General features: G+C 43.7%; 1 protein-coding gene across 1 annotated transcript in view; it reads left to right on the top strand.

Moving 5' to 3' along the window:
- The window catches only part of egfra (epidermal growth factor receptor a (erythroblastic leukemia viral (v-erb-b) oncogene homolog, avian)), a 40,210-nt gene that overhangs the window by 15,851 nt on the left and 6,405 nt on the right, over positions 1-17,954 (top strand). Inside the window, exons 2-22 of the mRNA XM_053437237.1 lie at positions 4,602-4,753; positions 5,501-5,687; positions 5,795-5,926; positions 6,045-6,113; positions 6,579-6,697; positions 7,091-7,232; positions 8,019-8,135; positions 8,679-8,805; positions 8,890-8,963; positions 9,050-9,137; positions 9,248-9,447; positions 9,612-9,744; positions 10,191-10,281; positions 11,041-11,198; positions 12,347-12,385; positions 12,502-12,652; positions 12,850-12,972; positions 13,768-13,866; positions 15,261-15,446; positions 15,906-16,061; positions 17,126-17,201. Of these exons, the coding sequence (XP_053293212.1) occupies positions 4,602-4,753; positions 5,501-5,687; positions 5,795-5,926; positions 6,045-6,113; positions 6,579-6,697; positions 7,091-7,232; positions 8,019-8,135; positions 8,679-8,805; positions 8,890-8,963; positions 9,050-9,137; positions 9,248-9,447; positions 9,612-9,744; positions 10,191-10,281; positions 11,041-11,198; positions 12,347-12,385; positions 12,502-12,652; positions 12,850-12,972; positions 13,768-13,866; positions 15,261-15,446; positions 15,906-16,061; positions 17,126-17,201 (2,619 nt within the window). The remainder of the gene's footprint in view (positions 1-4,601; positions 4,754-5,500; positions 5,688-5,794; positions 5,927-6,044; positions 6,114-6,578; positions 6,698-7,090; positions 7,233-8,018; positions 8,136-8,678; positions 8,806-8,889; positions 8,964-9,049; positions 9,138-9,247; positions 9,448-9,611; positions 9,745-10,190; positions 10,282-11,040; positions 11,199-12,346; positions 12,386-12,501; positions 12,653-12,849; positions 12,973-13,767; positions 13,867-15,260; positions 15,447-15,905; positions 16,062-17,125; positions 17,202-17,954) is intronic.

Raw genomic sequence — 17,954 nt, forward strand, 5'->3', positions numbered from 1 at the left:
CAAGGCTCCAAGATGTTTTCTCTAAGGGATTGAGGCATCTCCCACGCAGAGGAAGGGAGCAGGATATCAGGAATTTCTAAGCCTGAACTACAAAGTGTGCTTATGTGAATGTAGAGAGCACATACGAGCACTTGTTCTGCTGGTTTGGTCTTTATTGGACATTTGATCCCTCATCTCCGGCTGAATCTTGGCCAGTCAGAAAATATAGGAGTAGGAAGTATGAGCTGATTGCACAGAAAGAATACAGGAAGTGAGTTTTTTTTGGTTAACTCACTGATAGTGGGCTTTGGCAGATTTATGCTTCCTTGAAATCTGGAGTTCTGGAAATTTGAGTATAACCCCCAAGGAGCCTTATAGTCTAAACCGAGGCCAATAAAAGCTGATAGTGTGCCCCCCCCATCTCTCATCTGCTTCCTCTTGCTGTCTGCAGAGACATATGAGGGGGGTTAACCATAATTCACCTCTAAATAAGGGAATTAATCTCGGCATCGATTGGTTATCAGCAGAGGAGCACTGCAGATTGGGTTACATAAGAGACTTTGCCGTAATGCTGTTGAGTCGGAGAGAGAAACAAACAAGTCGTGTCAGTTCGCATTCTGACTTCCCTTTAATTATATCTAAGATTTCAGGGAACGTGATTATCCGACTCTGGACACAGCGTAATCGAATAGCGGGGTCGCGAATGAGAGGAAGCGAACGCGGCATTGCCTTCTCTGTCCGTCTGTGGAGCGATATGAAGCATGATGATTTCAATGTATAGCAGATGGCTCAGCGCACGGAAGGGAAACCATTAGATGGGTTTGTGGAGCCATCGTCTCAGTTCGGTTTACAGTCACTATTTCCTCTCAGAGACGAAGTTTGAGCCAAATATACAAGGAGAGAGAGAGAGAGAGAGAGAGAGAGAGAGACCTCCAAACGTGAATTTGTGGTACAATTTGACCTTTGGTTGCATTTGATACTCGACGTTGTACATTTGATCTCCTCCATGTTTAGTCAGTGCGTCCAAAGTGTTTACTGTAAACTTCGTCTGCCGTGACTTTGGTTTTTCTACTCTGCTTCACTCGTTCCCTTTTCCTCTGTCAAATTATTTCTCCTCAGTTCCAAAGTTCAAGGAAAAGCTGTTGATTTTAAAGTTTGATGCCAACAACAATGTGCAGAATAATACAAATCAGCTAGAATTACATATCTGCAACCCGGTGCATAAAATGCCTCTTTCCTGGGAGAGGCTGAACCTTTTTAGGACGTAGTTTGTAATGTTGTTTGATTGCATTGCATTACGTTGTGAGTTGTTCTTGCGGTTTTAACATTTCCGTCCAAAAAACAACAACATAAACACTGAATGGTAATATTTATGTAATCCTTCTCGGATTTACTTCTTGGGGAGAATTACCAGTCTTCTCTCTCAGACATGAAAATGTCCACACTTTCTCCAGGAGTTTTTAGGACTACCTTTTTGAATGTCCGGAGCAACTGACTCAGATATTTTGATTCTCACTCACAGTCCCTACGGCTAACTTCAGGAGAACGTCTGAATAAAGCTTCAGAGTATCCTTGTATTCTCAATGAGGATGTATTATTATAATTTTTTTTAATCTAACAGAACTGTCTCTATATTCTCTTCGTCAGTAAACACTTTTTATTCTTGTTCTGAACCGGAACAATAACCTAATTATCTCACAAATAACCGCTTTCACGTAGTTGCGCAGATCCAATAGCCTCGAGAAATAAATATCTGCCCACACACACACACACACACTTGACTTCCAACGCTAGTCCTCAAGTAAACATCAGAAGAACAATACGCGAGGGAGCATAGCAACATGCTCAGATGACTAATGATCGGGTTTATCAAGGCTTTTGTTTGGCTCTGACATGGCTGCCGATCAGCACAGTGCAATCCAGGGAATGCCTTATTGAACTACTGGTGTTGTGTGCACACACAGACACACACACACACACACACACAAACAGATGCATGCAGCACTGAAGCGGTGATATAATCAACCTGCCACTCCTTGCTCCTGGAGTTATCTCCTGGACATTTAGTGACGACAATTCAGCTGGAGGAAGTGAAGCAATCGGTAATTGGTCTTTGTCACAGTGTTGCTTGCGTCTGTGCAGGCTCCACCCTTCACATTCAAAGCGAACTGGGAGCTGTTCTTAAATGCTTGATGAGTAAAACCTGAATCACTCGCCCCGGAAAGTACAGGGTTGTGGGAACTGTTGCTCACCTGCTGTTGTCCTTCTGTGAAACTCTTATATGTCAGATCAGACTCAGACATATGAAACCAGACTTGAATCGCTTGGAAAGTGATCGTCTAGGAAGGATTGTGACACCAACTGTCAGTTATAACTTGTGTTGACAGGGCCTGACCTGGTTTCTTCCTCATGTGTTGCTGCCTAATGAGGAAGTCAGTTTATGGTCACAGGATATCAGGTCGTTCCCCACCTGCAGCAGACGTGTGATGTAATCAACAACTAGACGACGGGAGTGTTTACCATGGCCGAGCGGATGTTTGCTTGAGCAATCAAATCGTTTTTCTTTTTTCTTTCCTTGCCTTGTGCATCACTCAAGTATGAACTTCAGGAAAAGGAAAGGTAAAGTTACCTGCCTTGTGCAGCCTTTACTGAACATCATAGATATTAACAGAACAAACTAGTAGAGCTAGAACCTCCACCGAACCCGGATAGTCCCCGTAAATTCAACCAAGCTGCACCAAATTCCTAAATTTCGAGTTAATCCATCCTGCAGTTTTTGCACAATCCTGCAAAGAAACAAACCCAGATGACGATATTAACCTCCTTGGTGGAGTTAATAATTCAGACAGGAAACAGGCTCCATGTACACATGTGGGACATATGCACATACATATACTGTATGTGGCATATCAACAAACCATTTGGTCATAATTAGCATCCCTGTTAGCAAACTGTCATCTGGGATCTCCAAATCAGATTGATTAATAGTCCCAGCTGCGCCGCCATGACAACTGTTTTGTTTACTACAGGTTTGTTTCTCAATCCAAGTAATAATTAGGAGGCTAATCGCATCTCGCATGGCTCCCCTAATTAAAACCGTCAGCTTGCTTTGGCCCGTCCGCCTCTGCTGCCCGGGCATTAGGCCGCTGGACTGCAGGGTTCATATCAGGGAGATCCCTCAGGGACAAACTAATGAGGAGGAAGAGGAGGGAGGACGGGGGACAGCTGTTTGTGCCTAATTCCCCCTGATTCGATGCACCCTCGCTGTGTGTTGAACAACAACCTGAGTGAAAGTGCATGGGCACGGAACACTGGCCGTTGATACGAGTTTGACTGAGCACGAGAGATGATCATCACATACGTTTCCTTTCCTTCGGTCCTGAGAATCCGAAAATCCCTCAGTCACGTTAAAAGAACCGACGTGTGCCCGGCGGAGTTGTTGTGAGGTGTGTCCCAGAACTCCGTGCACATGCTTTGGTTTTCCCTGCAGTCAAGAGCAGACACGTTGAGGAATGTGACCCACGAGACATTACCCCAGAACCCTAATGTCTTCTCAAATAAACAGGGGGATGAATCTCTTTGTTTTTCTCCAGCTATTACCCAACTAGACCTATAAATCAAGACTTAAAAGAGATCAATCGATTATTCCCCTAATTGCATTACATGTGTGCATGTGGGGTGTAGAACAGTTGACCCTCTCCTCTCTGCCAGTCAGAACCTGTCTGACCAGCTTGGAACAACTGAATCCTGGAAACCAACCCGACACGCATTCTTCCCTTTTTTTAAACCTGCATTCATCAAGCCGGCTTTTGTGTCTGCTGCACTTCTCAGTAATGCTGCCTTCCTTACACAAACATTTTGTTGCATAACACCAGATACAGGCCACAGTATCAGCCTACAACTGTACTCCTGTGAATCTCTCTGTCAGTGCCTTTATTTCTTTGGAACTGAAAACCAGTGAAAGTGTACGGATCAGCATCGGATTCAAGCCCTTGGTTGAGTTATTTAATATATCGAGAACTTGATATCGGATCTGCGTAAAACAAAAGCTGAATTTACAGAGACAGTTGTTAGTTATGAGTTCCCCTAAGAATCCCAGACACAAATCTCCTGGATATGTGACACACCAAATGCTTTCTCCGAAATGACACGACTCGCCCGGAGATGCTGGTCACAGTGGTTGTTTTTAACTAGCAGTGGAAAAGACTCGGGCCCTTGCCAGTATAAATACGGCCGGCTCGCTCTGACACACGAGCCAGAACTCGCTTTGTCGCTGGGATTTGACTCCTATTGTAGACGCAGCCGACATCGCTTATTTTCACATGAAAGCCCGGCCAAGTTATGACTGCACAGAGCGAATTCACAAACAGACGCACACACGGAGACACACCCGCACACACACACACACAGACACACACACGCACACACAGAAAATGATAAATTGAGCCAATGTGTTTCATAAGCAGTGGATGTTCCAGGCTGAGAGCACCATGGAGCTTTGGCTTCATGCTTTTCTTGACACTGCAATTCCACATGATGATTTACCTGCAGTGTGCATCATTTGTTTCAAGTGTCATTCAAATATGCATGACAAATTCTTATAAAAATATCTTGTTCTGTAGTATGCCAAGGCCTCACCAACCGGTTAAGCCTCCTGGGTTCCAGAGATGACCACTACCTGAGCACGGTGAAGACCTACAGCAACTGCACTGTGATCCTGGAGAATCTGGAGATCACCTACATGGAGGAGCACCGTGACCTGTCCTTCCTCAGGGTAAAGACTCCTTAACAGTGAAGGCCAGACTCGCAATAGAGGTTATTTGTTTTTAGTCCTCTCAATCTCTTTGGTGGTCCAGAGTCAGTTTGCCAGACAATCTGAGCCCGGGATCTTTGCAGCATCTCCAGACTGCTCTTATCACCTCAGCTCGGATAATTAAAATCAATGGAGTGCGAGTCTGCAGAGGGAAGGATGATTCAGGGTGTTTGTAGCCCTCTGGTCGGAGCTTCGCTTCAAAACTCCAGATGTAACAACCTCACAGATGTGAAGAGGGACCACACACACACTGACCCACAAACAGAAATAACACACAGTCAGCAGATATTATGCAGAATGTCCAAGGATGGGGTTTTCTTTTGCCATGGCGGGGAGACATCTTACTCAAAATGTTAATTGTTCATCTTTCTACCTGTGCAGCTGTCGTAATAGCTTTTCTTTTTGGCCTGACACACATACCGATGACTTGTGCTTAATGTTTGGTCGATAATATCAGACATGAGTCTTTCACAGACATATTGATATCGGCTTTATTCACCAATAAACATTGGTCTCTGAAATGTTTAGTCCCCTTTACCAGTATCGGCCACAGCCCCAACAGATCGGTATTTATCGGGCTCTAATGCTTTCGTTTTTTGGGTGGTCGGGGGTAAATCCTTTAATTTGCATAATGATTTGTAAAAACATTAATAGTTTCAACATACTGTGTCAAGTTTTATACAGATATTCATATTTTTTCTTCCACAGTCGATTCAAGAAGTGGGCGGCTACGTCCTGATCGCCCTCAACACAGCCCCCAGGATCCCTCTGGATAACCTGCGCATCATTCGAGGTCACACCCTCGATGTGGGAGAGTTTGCCCTTTCTGTTTTCGCCAATTATGACAAACCGTCCGCTAAGGGCACCAAAGAGCTTCTTCTGAACAGCCTGACGGGTCAGTCCAATTCTCTGTTTTCAGATTTAATGTCAATTTAAAGACAATTGTACAATTTCGAATAATACTTTATATCATATATTTATCAACTTTACATCATTCTGCAGAAATTCTCAAAGGAGGCGTCAAGATTCAGAGCCAGCAGCTTTGCAACATGGAGACGATACAGTGGTACGATATCGTGAACGCTGACAACAAGCCCAGCATGGAGCTCTCATTAGTCAGCAAAAATCCACTTTGTGAGTAACACACTTTACTGCAAGATACAAAGTCGTCAGGTTTAATTCATCATGTGTGAGTAAAGAATGTGATGTAACCATTTTATTGTGTTTTACCTGTGTTTTTTTTTTTTTACAGGCAAACCATGTGACTCAAGCTGCTCTAATGGTTCATGCTGGGCAGCCGGTCCTCAAAACTGTCAGACATGTAAGCAACATCCGGGTTTTCATTTTGTCTTTTTGACCTTTTGTCATTCATTTATTAAAGTATTCAGTAGATACGTAGTACGACAAGAGTAGTTGGGCCCAAAGAAATCCAAGATTTGGAGAATCTAGTTGTAGTAATACCAGAAAAAAGTTTTACCAGAATAAAGTCATGAAGTTTTGAGAATACCGTTGTGTAAATCATGATATAACCAGAATAAAGTTAAAATCTCAGTAAAAGCAAGATAGTTCCAGTACTCTCTGTTTGCAGTCATATTACTCAGTCAGCTCTTTACTGTATACCAACAACACAAAGTGAAAACTACTCCTAAATATTCTCCATAGTTTCTATCATAACATCAACATACCAATGGTTTTATTTACAGCCTTCAAACTAAAGAAAAGTTTTTAAAAGAATGATGTGCTGCTGCCGGTCGCTCCGCTGACTCTGTCCTGTTCCCGTCTCCAGTTACAAAGCTGAACTGTGCCCAGCAGTGCTCTCAGAGATGTAAAGGACCTTCACCGAGCGACTGCTGTAATGAGCATTGTGCCGCGGGCTGCACAGGACCGCGGCCCACCGACTGTCTGGTGAGAGAAAGACGTCTTCTCATGTGGGAGGGGAGTGAAGATACAATCAAAGAGCCGGGGAACAGAGGAGCTGGAACAACAAAATAAACCGAACGTCTCGTATCCCTGAGTTAAATGTGGCTGAGAGGCCTCAAACTAAACAAACCCCTCACTCGGGAGCAGCATCTGTTTTTATGATCAGAAGTATTATTATTGTTTTCCGTACCAATGAGACATATAAGTGGCGATACAATCTCTCATCTGGCAGCGCCTGGAGTATCAGCGTCTGCTCTCCCTCTTCTCCGAGCAGCTCGAAGGAGAATTCCAAGGAGTGATGGAGGAATGCAGTGTTATCATTAGTGTGGTGCTCTGTTTTGATCCCTGTGTACTGGATGGCTGTTGTTTGTGCTGCAGGCCTGTCGGGACTTCCAGGATGACGGGGTGTGTAAGGACTCCTGCCCGGGCCTCATGCGCTACGACCCCAACCTGCACCAGCTGGTGCCCAACCCCCTCGGGAAGTACAACTTCGGGGCCACATGTGTCAAGACCTGCCCACGTAAGCAAACTAAGACAAACTTTGTATTCGTATTTGTGTTCTTCATATTCATATTCATGTTCCTGTTCCTCTTTCAATTCGTATTCGTGTTTGTGTTCACCTTCTTCTTCATATTCATATTCATGTTTTTGTTCTTCTTCTTTTGTTCTTCTTCGTTTGTGCTTTGTTCTTTGTCCTCTGTTGTTGTTGTTGTTGTTGTTGTTGTTGTTGTTGTTGTTGTTGTTGTTGTTGTTGTTGTTGTTGTTGTTCTTCTTCTTCTTCTTCTTCTTCTTCTTCTTCTTCTTCTTCTTCTTCTTCTTCTTCTTCTTCTTCTTCTTCTTCTTCTTCTTCTTCTTATTCATATTATTTTCTTGCTAGGAATCGTAGCTAGTCCTCTGATATATGTAAATATGTGTGTTTAAATATTTGTGTAAAAAGAGTAAAACTAGTCGGCCTCTCTAGTGAATATGAAAAGACATCATACACGAGTACGAGCTGAGTCACATTGTGTTGTGTTGAGTGTCCAGGATGTCCTTCAGCTTTGTTAGACATTCATTGGTCACAGTGCACAGTTCCAGTTTAATCATAAACTGTATGAACAAGGAAGGAAAATGATTGAGTTTCAGGGCGTGTTAATGCAAGAACTGTTCTCTCTTAGTTTAACTTGTACCGATCTGTCCCTGTATTACTCAGCCCATGCTTTAGAGCCTGCACATTATCATCCCCTATGGTGATGGTCTCTCATATACAGGTTATTAATGCAGAATGAACCGTTGAGATGTGCTTGTATTTCTGCAACAATCCCAGATAACTACATTGTGACGGATCACGGAGCCTGTGTGCGGGCGTGCAGTGGGAACACGTATGAGGTGGATGAGGGCGGAGTGAGGAAGTGCGCCAACTGCGATGGACTGTGTCCAAAAGGTAGGAGGTTAAGATGTCACCCTGAGCTACCTGGGAACCTTTTCTGACGCACAACCACACAGTCCACAGAGGAGGAATGGGACTGAATACATGAGCACTTGAGTCACCGGCTTTAGTTGCAGCATATAAACCATCTAATCAAGTTATAAAACAATCCGAGATAAACTGTTGAATTGTACATTAATTTGCACCGTTTACCAACTAAGACATGCTAATGCTTATATTAAAGTAACACTTATAATGAACTAAGGGGGTCTCGACCATGGGACTCCATGGAGGCTGAGACACAACATTTAGAATAGATTGAAAATACATCTAAATAAATAAATAAGTATTGTATTTAAACATTTATACAATTTGATGGTTATAACTGTTTATGCTGTAAACTACCCTCTATATCAAATAAAGTGGATTATCTGCAGATTAGAGCTGTGTCGCAATTCAGCGATAGAAGGCGAGATTCGATGTGACCAAAGGTTTTGCCAGTAGCTTCTCCCCCGAGATTTCAATGTACCAATAGTTTGTTTTCCTACTGGTTTGCAGCTTGTAATGGTCTTGGATCCGGAAACCTGACTCACACGTTGTCCATCAACGCCACCAACATTGACTCCTTTAAAAACTGCACGAAAATCAATGGGAACATCAAGATCCTCCACACGTCGATTCATGGGTAAGACCCGGACGTGGCAGGGTTTATCGCTGTGAAGGTTTTTTTTAACAACATAAAAATGTATTTTCTTATGTTTTTTTTAAGGGATTCATATACCAAAACACCAAAGATGGACCCTGCCCAGCTTAATGTGTTTAAGACAGTGAGAGAAATTACCGGTAAGACTATGAAAACCTGACTAATGCATGACACACTCAATAAACACATAATAGTTTCATGATTAACGAACCATGTGTTGCTTCAGGATCTTTGTGGATTCAGACGTGGCCAGAGAGCTTGACCTCGCTCAGTCCTTTTGAGAATCTGGAGATCATTCGAGGACGAACTAAGCCGTATGTTCCTTATTAAGACCCCCCCCCCCCCCTCCCCCCCACAAGGAATAAGTTTGTCTTTCAAGAGTTGACTATTATTTAAATTCAATCTGTCTCTTTCCCTTTGGTAGTGGCGACAGCAGCCTGGTCATTATTAAGCTCGCCATCGACCACCTGGGCCTTCGCTCCCTCAAGGAAATCAGCGATGGAGACGTGTACATCGTTCAGAACCAGAACCTGTGCTACACCATTAAAAGCCACTGGGGGGGGCTCTTCAGATCAGAAAGGCAAATTGCCAAAGTGGCGGAAAACGCTGACGCCGCCACATGTGGTAAATTTGAATATTTATTTGTCAAACGCTGACTCTAGTAAGATGCTTTGATTGTTTTTGCCGTGCAACATGTAGACATGGCAGACCACCAGCCAGATGTCAGAGGTCAAATGGGTTGAGCGTGATGAAGAGACCTCCTCTTGAGAGTGTGTGTTTGTTTTCAGCTCTGAGGAACAACACCTGTGACAGGAAGTGCACCGCGGAGGGCTGCTGGGGTCCGGGCCCGGACATGTGCCTCGCCTGCCGCGACAACAGCCGTGCCGGGAGCTGTGTCAACTCCTGCAACATCCTCGAGGGGTAAATGCTGCATTTAATTTTCTTAAATGCAGCATTTCTTATTTTGGACCTGCCAGAGGCCCGAGCATCAGACGTGTGTGATCTGCAGATAACTCCTTCAAAGTCTTTATTCTCACCACGAGCATTTCCAGACGATGACATTACACAAGTTTGGGGATTTGTTTCCTGAAAGTGACGCTAAGACTAAATATGATCCGAGGTATTTTGGGAGTTAAAGCTGCAGCAGATATAAAACAAACACTGCAGCTGGAGAGGCACGTTCACTCACATCTGTTTATCTTTGCAGATCTCTGTCAAACATTGAATCTCGACGTGCTTACAATTTAACTTCTGCCCTGAAAGGAGGGATCAAGAATTTAACTTCATGTGTCGCTGTTTGAAAGGAGGCGCGCCGGCGGCGAGAGCCTGTCAGCTTTGTGATTTTTGTGGTTTTTGTGTGTGTGCAGAGAGCGGAGGGAGGTGGTCGTGAACAGAACCTGCGTGGAGTGTCACAGCGAGTGTCAACGCATCAACGGGACGCCAACCTGCAGCGCACCTGTACGTGTCACACAAATTATTGTCTTTAAAAAAAGAAACAACACCTCCGAAGTCTCGTAAAAACGTCTTGGAGCTTGTTTTAGTGTCCATCACTCAGCATGAAATCACTTCTCCATCAACAGCAGCCTTAATGGACCATAATGCAACGCAGCCACAGGACATGTTGAGTTCTGACAGAGGGGTGTGGCTGCGCGAGCTTCTCTCACATGCTCATTAATCCGGTCGTTGACTGAAAACAAGCAAAGCTCAGACCCTGTTTCGGGGTTTGTTGAAAGAAATTCTAAGAAAAGGATCAAATGTAGAACTAAACCTGCAGATGAAGAGGTTTTGAGTTTGTTCATTCATTCTTACAATAACAAAGAGGAATGCCGTCCCACCCCAAGCACACAACGTTCAGAGAAAATGAAATGAAACAAAAAGAAACACACAAAGAGGCTTGATAGTTTTTATGAGGGCTGTTGTCTTATTTTTTACAGTTTCACTCACTTGCCAGGAGTTTCATATTGTGTTCCACATTTCACTAAACTTCTGTCCGACCACGTAAATCGAGGAACTTTTAGTTTGAGAAAGTATCAAAATCCAGCATTTGATCATAACAAGTATAACAGAGGAAGGAGTTGCATCGTACTGTTTCGTGACTGGGTGTTTGTGTGTTTCATCGCCGTAACATTTGCATCTTCTCGAGGAAGATTTATGAAACATTTCTGAGAATTTACTATTCCTCTCAAGAGACCTTTAAACAGAGTCTTTCTCTTTCAGGGTTCTGGAAATTGTACGAAGTGTGCCAACTTCCAAGACGGCCTGTTCTGTGTGTCCCGCTGCATCCAAGGCGTGCCAGGGCAGGACGACGCGCTGGTGTGGAAATACTCCGACAAGCAGAACGTGTGCAAGCTGTGCCACAAGAACTGCACTAAGGGGTAAAAACATTGTTCCGCCCACCTGACACCTGGCATTAAACAGTTTGCCTGTGTTACAGAAAGTTGCATGTGGTAATGTGGATGCAGTAACTTAAGTAAACAAAAAAAGAAGGACTCCTTCCTGGCTTTGAGCAGAACCTGGGTCTGCCTCATTCATCCTGACAACAGAGCTCCATAGATAACATCTCTATTAGGGAGTGATTCACCACCTCACCGCCTGTCTGGTAGGCTACGGTTTGGAGAAGTAGATATATTCATTATTAGGTTTTGCTTTGGTGTCAATTTAACTTTGATACATGAGGTTCAGGTTTGTTATTCTGAGCAGATCTAGCTAACTCTATCCCAGTCCATGATTATTCCTTATTTCATATTTTACTTCCGCCAAGGAGGTTTTCATCTCCGTTGGTTTGTCTCCACTGGACGGATTGCCACGAAACTTGATGAAACAATGTGCTGTGGGTCAGGGAATCACCCATTCAATGTTGGTGCAGATCCAGGAAGTTTGTTCACTTTATTTAACATTTGAAATTCTGTGTTTTTCGAAATTTGTGCTGATTTCCCTGGGAATCATTTGTGGGCCCTGATAAAAAAAACCATCAGGCATAGTTAGAGGACTGATGTCTGTAAGTTGGGGCGGAGGTGTGGGCTCTACTAAGGGTCATTCTTATATAAAAAAAAATAATTGTAGGTGTAGAAAAAATGTAGAAATATAATAATTTCTTCCATTTACAACAAATCAAATTATTTCTGCCCCATTCTCATAAGCATTACGGGTTTTAGGAGGTTTCTCTGTAGAATTGACCTTTTTCTGGATCACAGAACAGAACAATGGGAACTTTTACTGTAATGAAACGGTCGACAGGTTACCACCATGATTCTAACCACTGCACTCCACAATGTGTTATCAGCCTCTGTTACTGTCTGGGGAGACTTTTTGCAACCGTCTTGTGCAAGTCGAGTGTTTCTACTCTCAAGATAATTCAGTGAACTTTGATGCTTTGATTGGTTGGAAATCCTCCTCCGTGCACAAACCAGTGTTGACATTGCGTTTCCCTCGGTAGATTCCTGATGAGTCGGTGAGTTTTTTAGTGTGGGGACACAGTAACGTTATAATAACATCAGATTCTTTGCTCTGATTTCGTGTGCAGGTGCAATGGACCTGGACTTGAAAATTGCCAGACCGAGAGGTGAGGGATCCTCTGCTGATAGAGGACACACATGCTTTTCACAAGTTGTTTCCCTTGTTGATTCAATTCACAAATGTTAAATCAGATCTTAAATGGGCCTCCTCCTCTCCTTTCAGAGGAGATGCCTCTGCTCCCTCCATGATTCCAGCCGGTGTGGTCGGCGGGATGCTGGCTGTTCTGATCGCAGGTCTGTTCGTCTTCGTGCTGCTTCGCCGCCGCCACATCAAGAGGAAGAGGACCACGCGCCGGCTGCTCCAAGAGAGACAGGTACGAAGGGAGGGTTGAGTCAGCGTGCTCAGGAAGATGGTGTCAGGATCACAGAGACGCTGCACGCTGAGATCGCAACTTATTACTTCATCAATATTTGATTTGATTTTTGTTTGTAGCTTGAAATGTTGATTTGCTCCAGTGGATTGGTGAACAATCCCTTGGTGTGTTAAACACTCAGTTCCTTGTCTCTCCAGTTGGTTGAGCCTCTGACCCCGAGCGGAGAGGCACCGAACCAGGCGCTGCTGCGGATCCTGAAAGAGCCGGAGTTCAAGAAAATCAAAGTGCTGGGGTCCGGGGCGTTCGGCACAGTTTATAAGGTAATAACAGGCCTCAGGTTTGTGTTTTCAAAATTACATTGTTGTTAAAATTCCTCTGCAGTGAGAACACAATGTGCTAAGTCCACGCAACCAACCCCTTATCAGGGTGTTTTTCATTTCATCTACATCTGTTGTCAATTTCTTAATCAAAATACACATTCTTAACTCTTCATGAGTGACTTCATTCTCACTCTCAGAGCCCCCCCCCCCCCCCCCCCCCCCTCTATAGACTTTATTAATTCATTAATGGAATCACAGTGTTCTAGATTCTAGCATCTCTACACAAACATGTCTCACAGTGTCATTGTTGGGACACAAGGAGAAAAAGAAGTGGTTTCTATAAGCTAAAGTCTATTTTAGGTTAAGGTTTGGATAAATCTCTAGGGAGAGAATACAGAAAAAGAGTGTGTGTGAGTGTGTCTGTGTGTGTGTGTGTCTGTGTGTGTGCGCGCTCTTGGATTTCTGTCCTTGGGAGGACCACTCAAGGTTTTAGACCTTGGGGAAGATTATTTTTCAACGTGTTATTTAAGGTTTAAGAAATGTTTTTACAGTTGGAATCAGGTTTAACTTATGCAGAGAGTTTTTTGTCGTTTTTTTAAGTATAAGTACCTCAAATCTGTATTTGGGTGCAGTATGTGAAGCCCTAGGGCCTTCACACGCATAGCATGAGCTGACATTATATGGATGTGAACTTGTGTGATTATATTGTATTACACTATTATATGTACGTGTGCACTTGTGATTGCTTCACGGTGTGAGTAAAGCTTGTGAAATAACGAATCTGTGTTGCTACAGGGCCTGTGGGTTCCGGAGGGCGAGGACGTGAAGATCCCAGTGGCCATCAAGGTTTTAAGAGAGGCCACATCACCTAAAGCAAACAAGGAAATCTTAGACGTAGGTTCACTGTTTTATGTGGTCCTTCTTTTTCAATATGATTTCTGCTAAACTGAGTCAGAACTACAACGGTGATTCATTTCAAATGTTATTTTCCCAAACGGATTCAGTGACTGTGCTCTGCTGGTGGGAAAAGACAGGATAAATATATATATATATATATATATATGCTTCTCACAACATTTAGGATTGACAAGTTCCTCAATGTGTTGCACAGAGTGAGTGACAATTATTGCCTGCCTGTGATTTATAACACATGCAGCTGATTTGAAACTAATGACCCCCTTGTTTTCCTTGTAATGGAAAACGTGTCCTCTTTCTGCCCGGTGACCGTTAATGTGGCTGCTGGAAATGGGATTAATTCCTCGGAAGTCAACGTGTGGGTGATGCTGTGTAATCCAAGCCCGGGCTGTTTTCTAGAAGGAGACGCTGCCCTGAAGCTGTACTGAGAAATCAGTCTGTTTAAACTGCATGAGACAAAGAGTTGAAAGTGCAGCTCAGATCCTTTGATTTTTTTTTTTTGTGGTCGCGTTGCTCTGTCACTCTGACTCTTTGTTTCCTCCCCTGTCCATTTGCTGGTTGGTTGGTTTGTTTCTAAAAGAAAAGCAATAAAACTACTGACCTCAACAGAATCAAAGATGTGGAATGGGTCGGGGACTTTTGGTGCAGATCCGGATTTGGATCCTGGAAAATGTTATTTTAAAAATAACGGTGCCGGCCCTTTTTCCCTGATTTCCCCGGGGAATAATTCCTGGATCTTGATGATAAAATCTGACATATTTACAGGACTGATTTCTATGAGTGTGAGCAATTTGCTGCAGCTTGATTGAATTAAGGGGATTGTTGGGCCCTTGGGCGGAGGTATGTGCTCCACTGTCAGAATTACAGAGCTCTGAGCAATCAAGTGGTTTTTCCATGATTAATTTAGCTACAAAGATATATAAAAATAATTTGAGATCCAGTCAATGCACTCCACAGTAGATATACATATCTATCTAATCTGTTTACCTCCTTGTAAGAAGCCAGTTGTGTGGCTTATCCCTGTGTTTCCACTCTGAGCTGAGACGTGTTATATATGCTTGGCAGGTCGGCCTGTTGCTAACAGACTTATTTCCACATACGTTGTGAGCTGCCAGTTTTCCAGGATAAATATGGATTCTTCAACTAATAATTGAACAGGCTGTGAAACATTTGATTCAAACAGAGTTATTTATTTTTTGTCTTTGCATCATTAATATGAAATTCAGTATTTTTCTTCAGCCCATGCACTAGACAAGATATAGAAGGCAGACAGAGTAATCCAATACGAATGTGTCTCACTATTCCAAGACTTGTATTGTGGATTGTGTCCCCTGACAAAACGATTGATTGTGTGTCCCCTGTGCACGCTGCAGGAGGCGTACGTGATGGCCAGTGTGGATCACCCCCACGTGTGTCGTCTGCTCGGCATCTGCCTCACCTCCACGGTGCAGCTCGTCACCCAGCTGATGCCCTTCGGCTGCCTGCTGGACTACGTCAAAGAGAACAAGGACAACATCGGCTCCCAGCACCTGCTCAACTGCTGTGTGCAGATAGCCAAGGTACGAGCAGGCGTCGAGTTACATGGGAGGGTCTGTTCGGCAGCTCCAGTGTCCACGGGGGTTGTTGTTGTTGTGTTGAGTGCTGACGTAACAGGGATGGAGAGCAGTTGGAATGTTTGTATTTTTTGTGCATGTTCAATAATACAGATTATAACTGGTACGTGTAGGTTTTTGTTAAATAGTGTCACATGATAACAAACAAAAGAAACTGAGCATTACTGCAATGCATGTTATGTTCTTAGATTAACATCAGCTACCCTGCACACAGCCTCACACACACTGTGCTGCTGAGTGAAACCAGGTGATGGTGACAAGCTTATCTTGGCAGATCTCAGCGGTTGGATCCTTTATCCCATTTGATCAAGCGCTATATTTGCACGTTCCGACACATTAGTCAGCTTGTGAAAGAAGCACGGCTCTTATGTAACTAACCGCACTCCATCGTTTGTTTGACAACAGGGTATGAACTACCTGGAGGAGCGCCACTTGGTGCACCGCGACCTGGCAGCCAGGAACGTCCTGGTGAAGACTCCTCAGCACGTCAAGATCACAGACTTCGGTCTGGCTAAGCTCCTCAACGCAGACGAGAAGGAGTATCATGCAGACGGGGGAAAGGTTGGTGCCACGATATTAAGAGTTTAATTTGTCCCCGACATAATTTGTTTTTTTTTGCATTTATATAATTAGTCCGTTAGTGCTGGCTTGACAGATGTTTTCCTGTAGTGGTGTGAATTTGTTTTCCGCTTCATGAAAGATTGCATTTGTAGTTTTTCTCCAGATTTTTAATCTCGTGTCAATAAACAGATTGAAATGATGGATTCAGATAAGATCCTGCTCTTATCAGCATTTCCTTCTGCAACTGAAAACACACATTTTCTCACAGAAAACGTATAAATAACTTATATTGCCCTTGTAGCTGGAGGTAAGTGTTCTACTCAACAATGGTCCCCACAAGATATTAAAACCCATTTTCTTAAGCTTAACTCCAAAACCCCAATTATAAAATATAAAAATGTAAAATATTCTCATAACAGGTTTCTGATATTATTGTTTTTTTAATAACTTGGACCCTTGAGGTGATAGTGTTCCGTTTCAACCCAGATGTTTTATTACCTGCAGAGGGACAGATGTTGAGGTCAGTTCTTTGCAATTCATCCGGGCAAAGCTGGACTCGAACACACACGTCTGCAGCTGCTGAGATTCCCCCCCCCCCCCCCCCCCCCTGTCCATTCTAGTTATTAAATGCTTTGCTGCTCTGAAACATGGTGTTAATTAAATATAACAGGACAGTTTCTCCAGACGGGGATTAGGCCCTGTCTTAGCCTAATACAAAATTTACTGGAGCCAGCCATTTGAGAAAAACATATTTTTGTGGAGGACCAGAGTTAATCCTCGAGCAGGAAATCGTTTTTCGTGTGTGTGTGACGCACTCTGTGTGATGACAGCGCCCTGCTTCTCGTCTCCTGTGAACTGCAAACTCAAGAAAGAAGAAAAGAAACCGACTAAGCATGTTGGATAAACTTTTTTTAAGCAACACTGCCTAACTTTCTGACCTTAGAATTCACTGACTTGCACAAAGGGGAGAAGCGTCTGTTCTTCACTCTGTAAAAAATTGAATTAAAAATAAAGTTTATTTTGGTTTTCCGCACTTTTTGACTTTTTAAACTCTCGTTTCACAGGTCCCGATAAAATGGATGGCTCTTGAATCGATCCTGAACAGGACGTACACGCACCAGAGTGATGTGTGGAGCTTCGGTAAGCTTCTCCTTTAGGTTTTCAATACATCCTCAGCCTCTAACTCAGCGTGAACCCTGCTCACCATGTCCCACACTGAACCTGAATCCTTGTGAAACGTTGGATATGTAAAACAGCTGGGCCTCTGTACTCCTGAGCGGTGGCGACAGTCTCGCAGGAGAAATATTTATTCCTCGCTAAATAAAGTGTTTTAGCAGCGAGTGAGACACGGAGAGGACAGTGGTTCTGAGGCTCCGGAAAGGATGTTGTTGTTGGATCTAATAAGGCTTGTCAATATTTTTGCGAAAGGAGAGAATATCTTGTTAGCATCTGCGAGTTTAGCACTCAGGTAGAACACGCCTACACACCAGCAGTCCCAGATGGACAATACCACGTCAGAAGAGATTGTTACCTCCACCCACATAAACAGCTTCACAAACTGTATGCACACAAGCCTACACACACACACACACACACACTCACACACACACCAAACCAAACACAGCGCAGCTCTTTTCTCGAGGTTTTTGATCGTGCCTTCCGCTCAGTATGGCGAAAGCATCAACTGACCCTGGCAGCTTCCTTTCCTCCTTTTCCCTTTCTTCACTTCCTCCAGCGATGATGATGAGAAGCATCCCTGCAAACTCCCACTTCTCGCAGGAAGAGCCAATTTGTCAACATGACAGTGTGGATCTGAGGAGGCTCACATTCTGCCTCTCTCACTTCTTCTCTGTGATGGGGAGGTTGAACGAGGTGGAACAGCAGCTCATCTAG

This window comes from Pleuronectes platessa, chromosome 13, assembly GCF_947347685.1.
Source record: "Pleuronectes platessa chromosome 13, fPlePla1.1, whole genome shotgun sequence".
NCBI lineage: Eukaryota > Metazoa > Chordata > Actinopteri > Pleuronectiformes > Pleuronectidae > Pleuronectes > Pleuronectes platessa.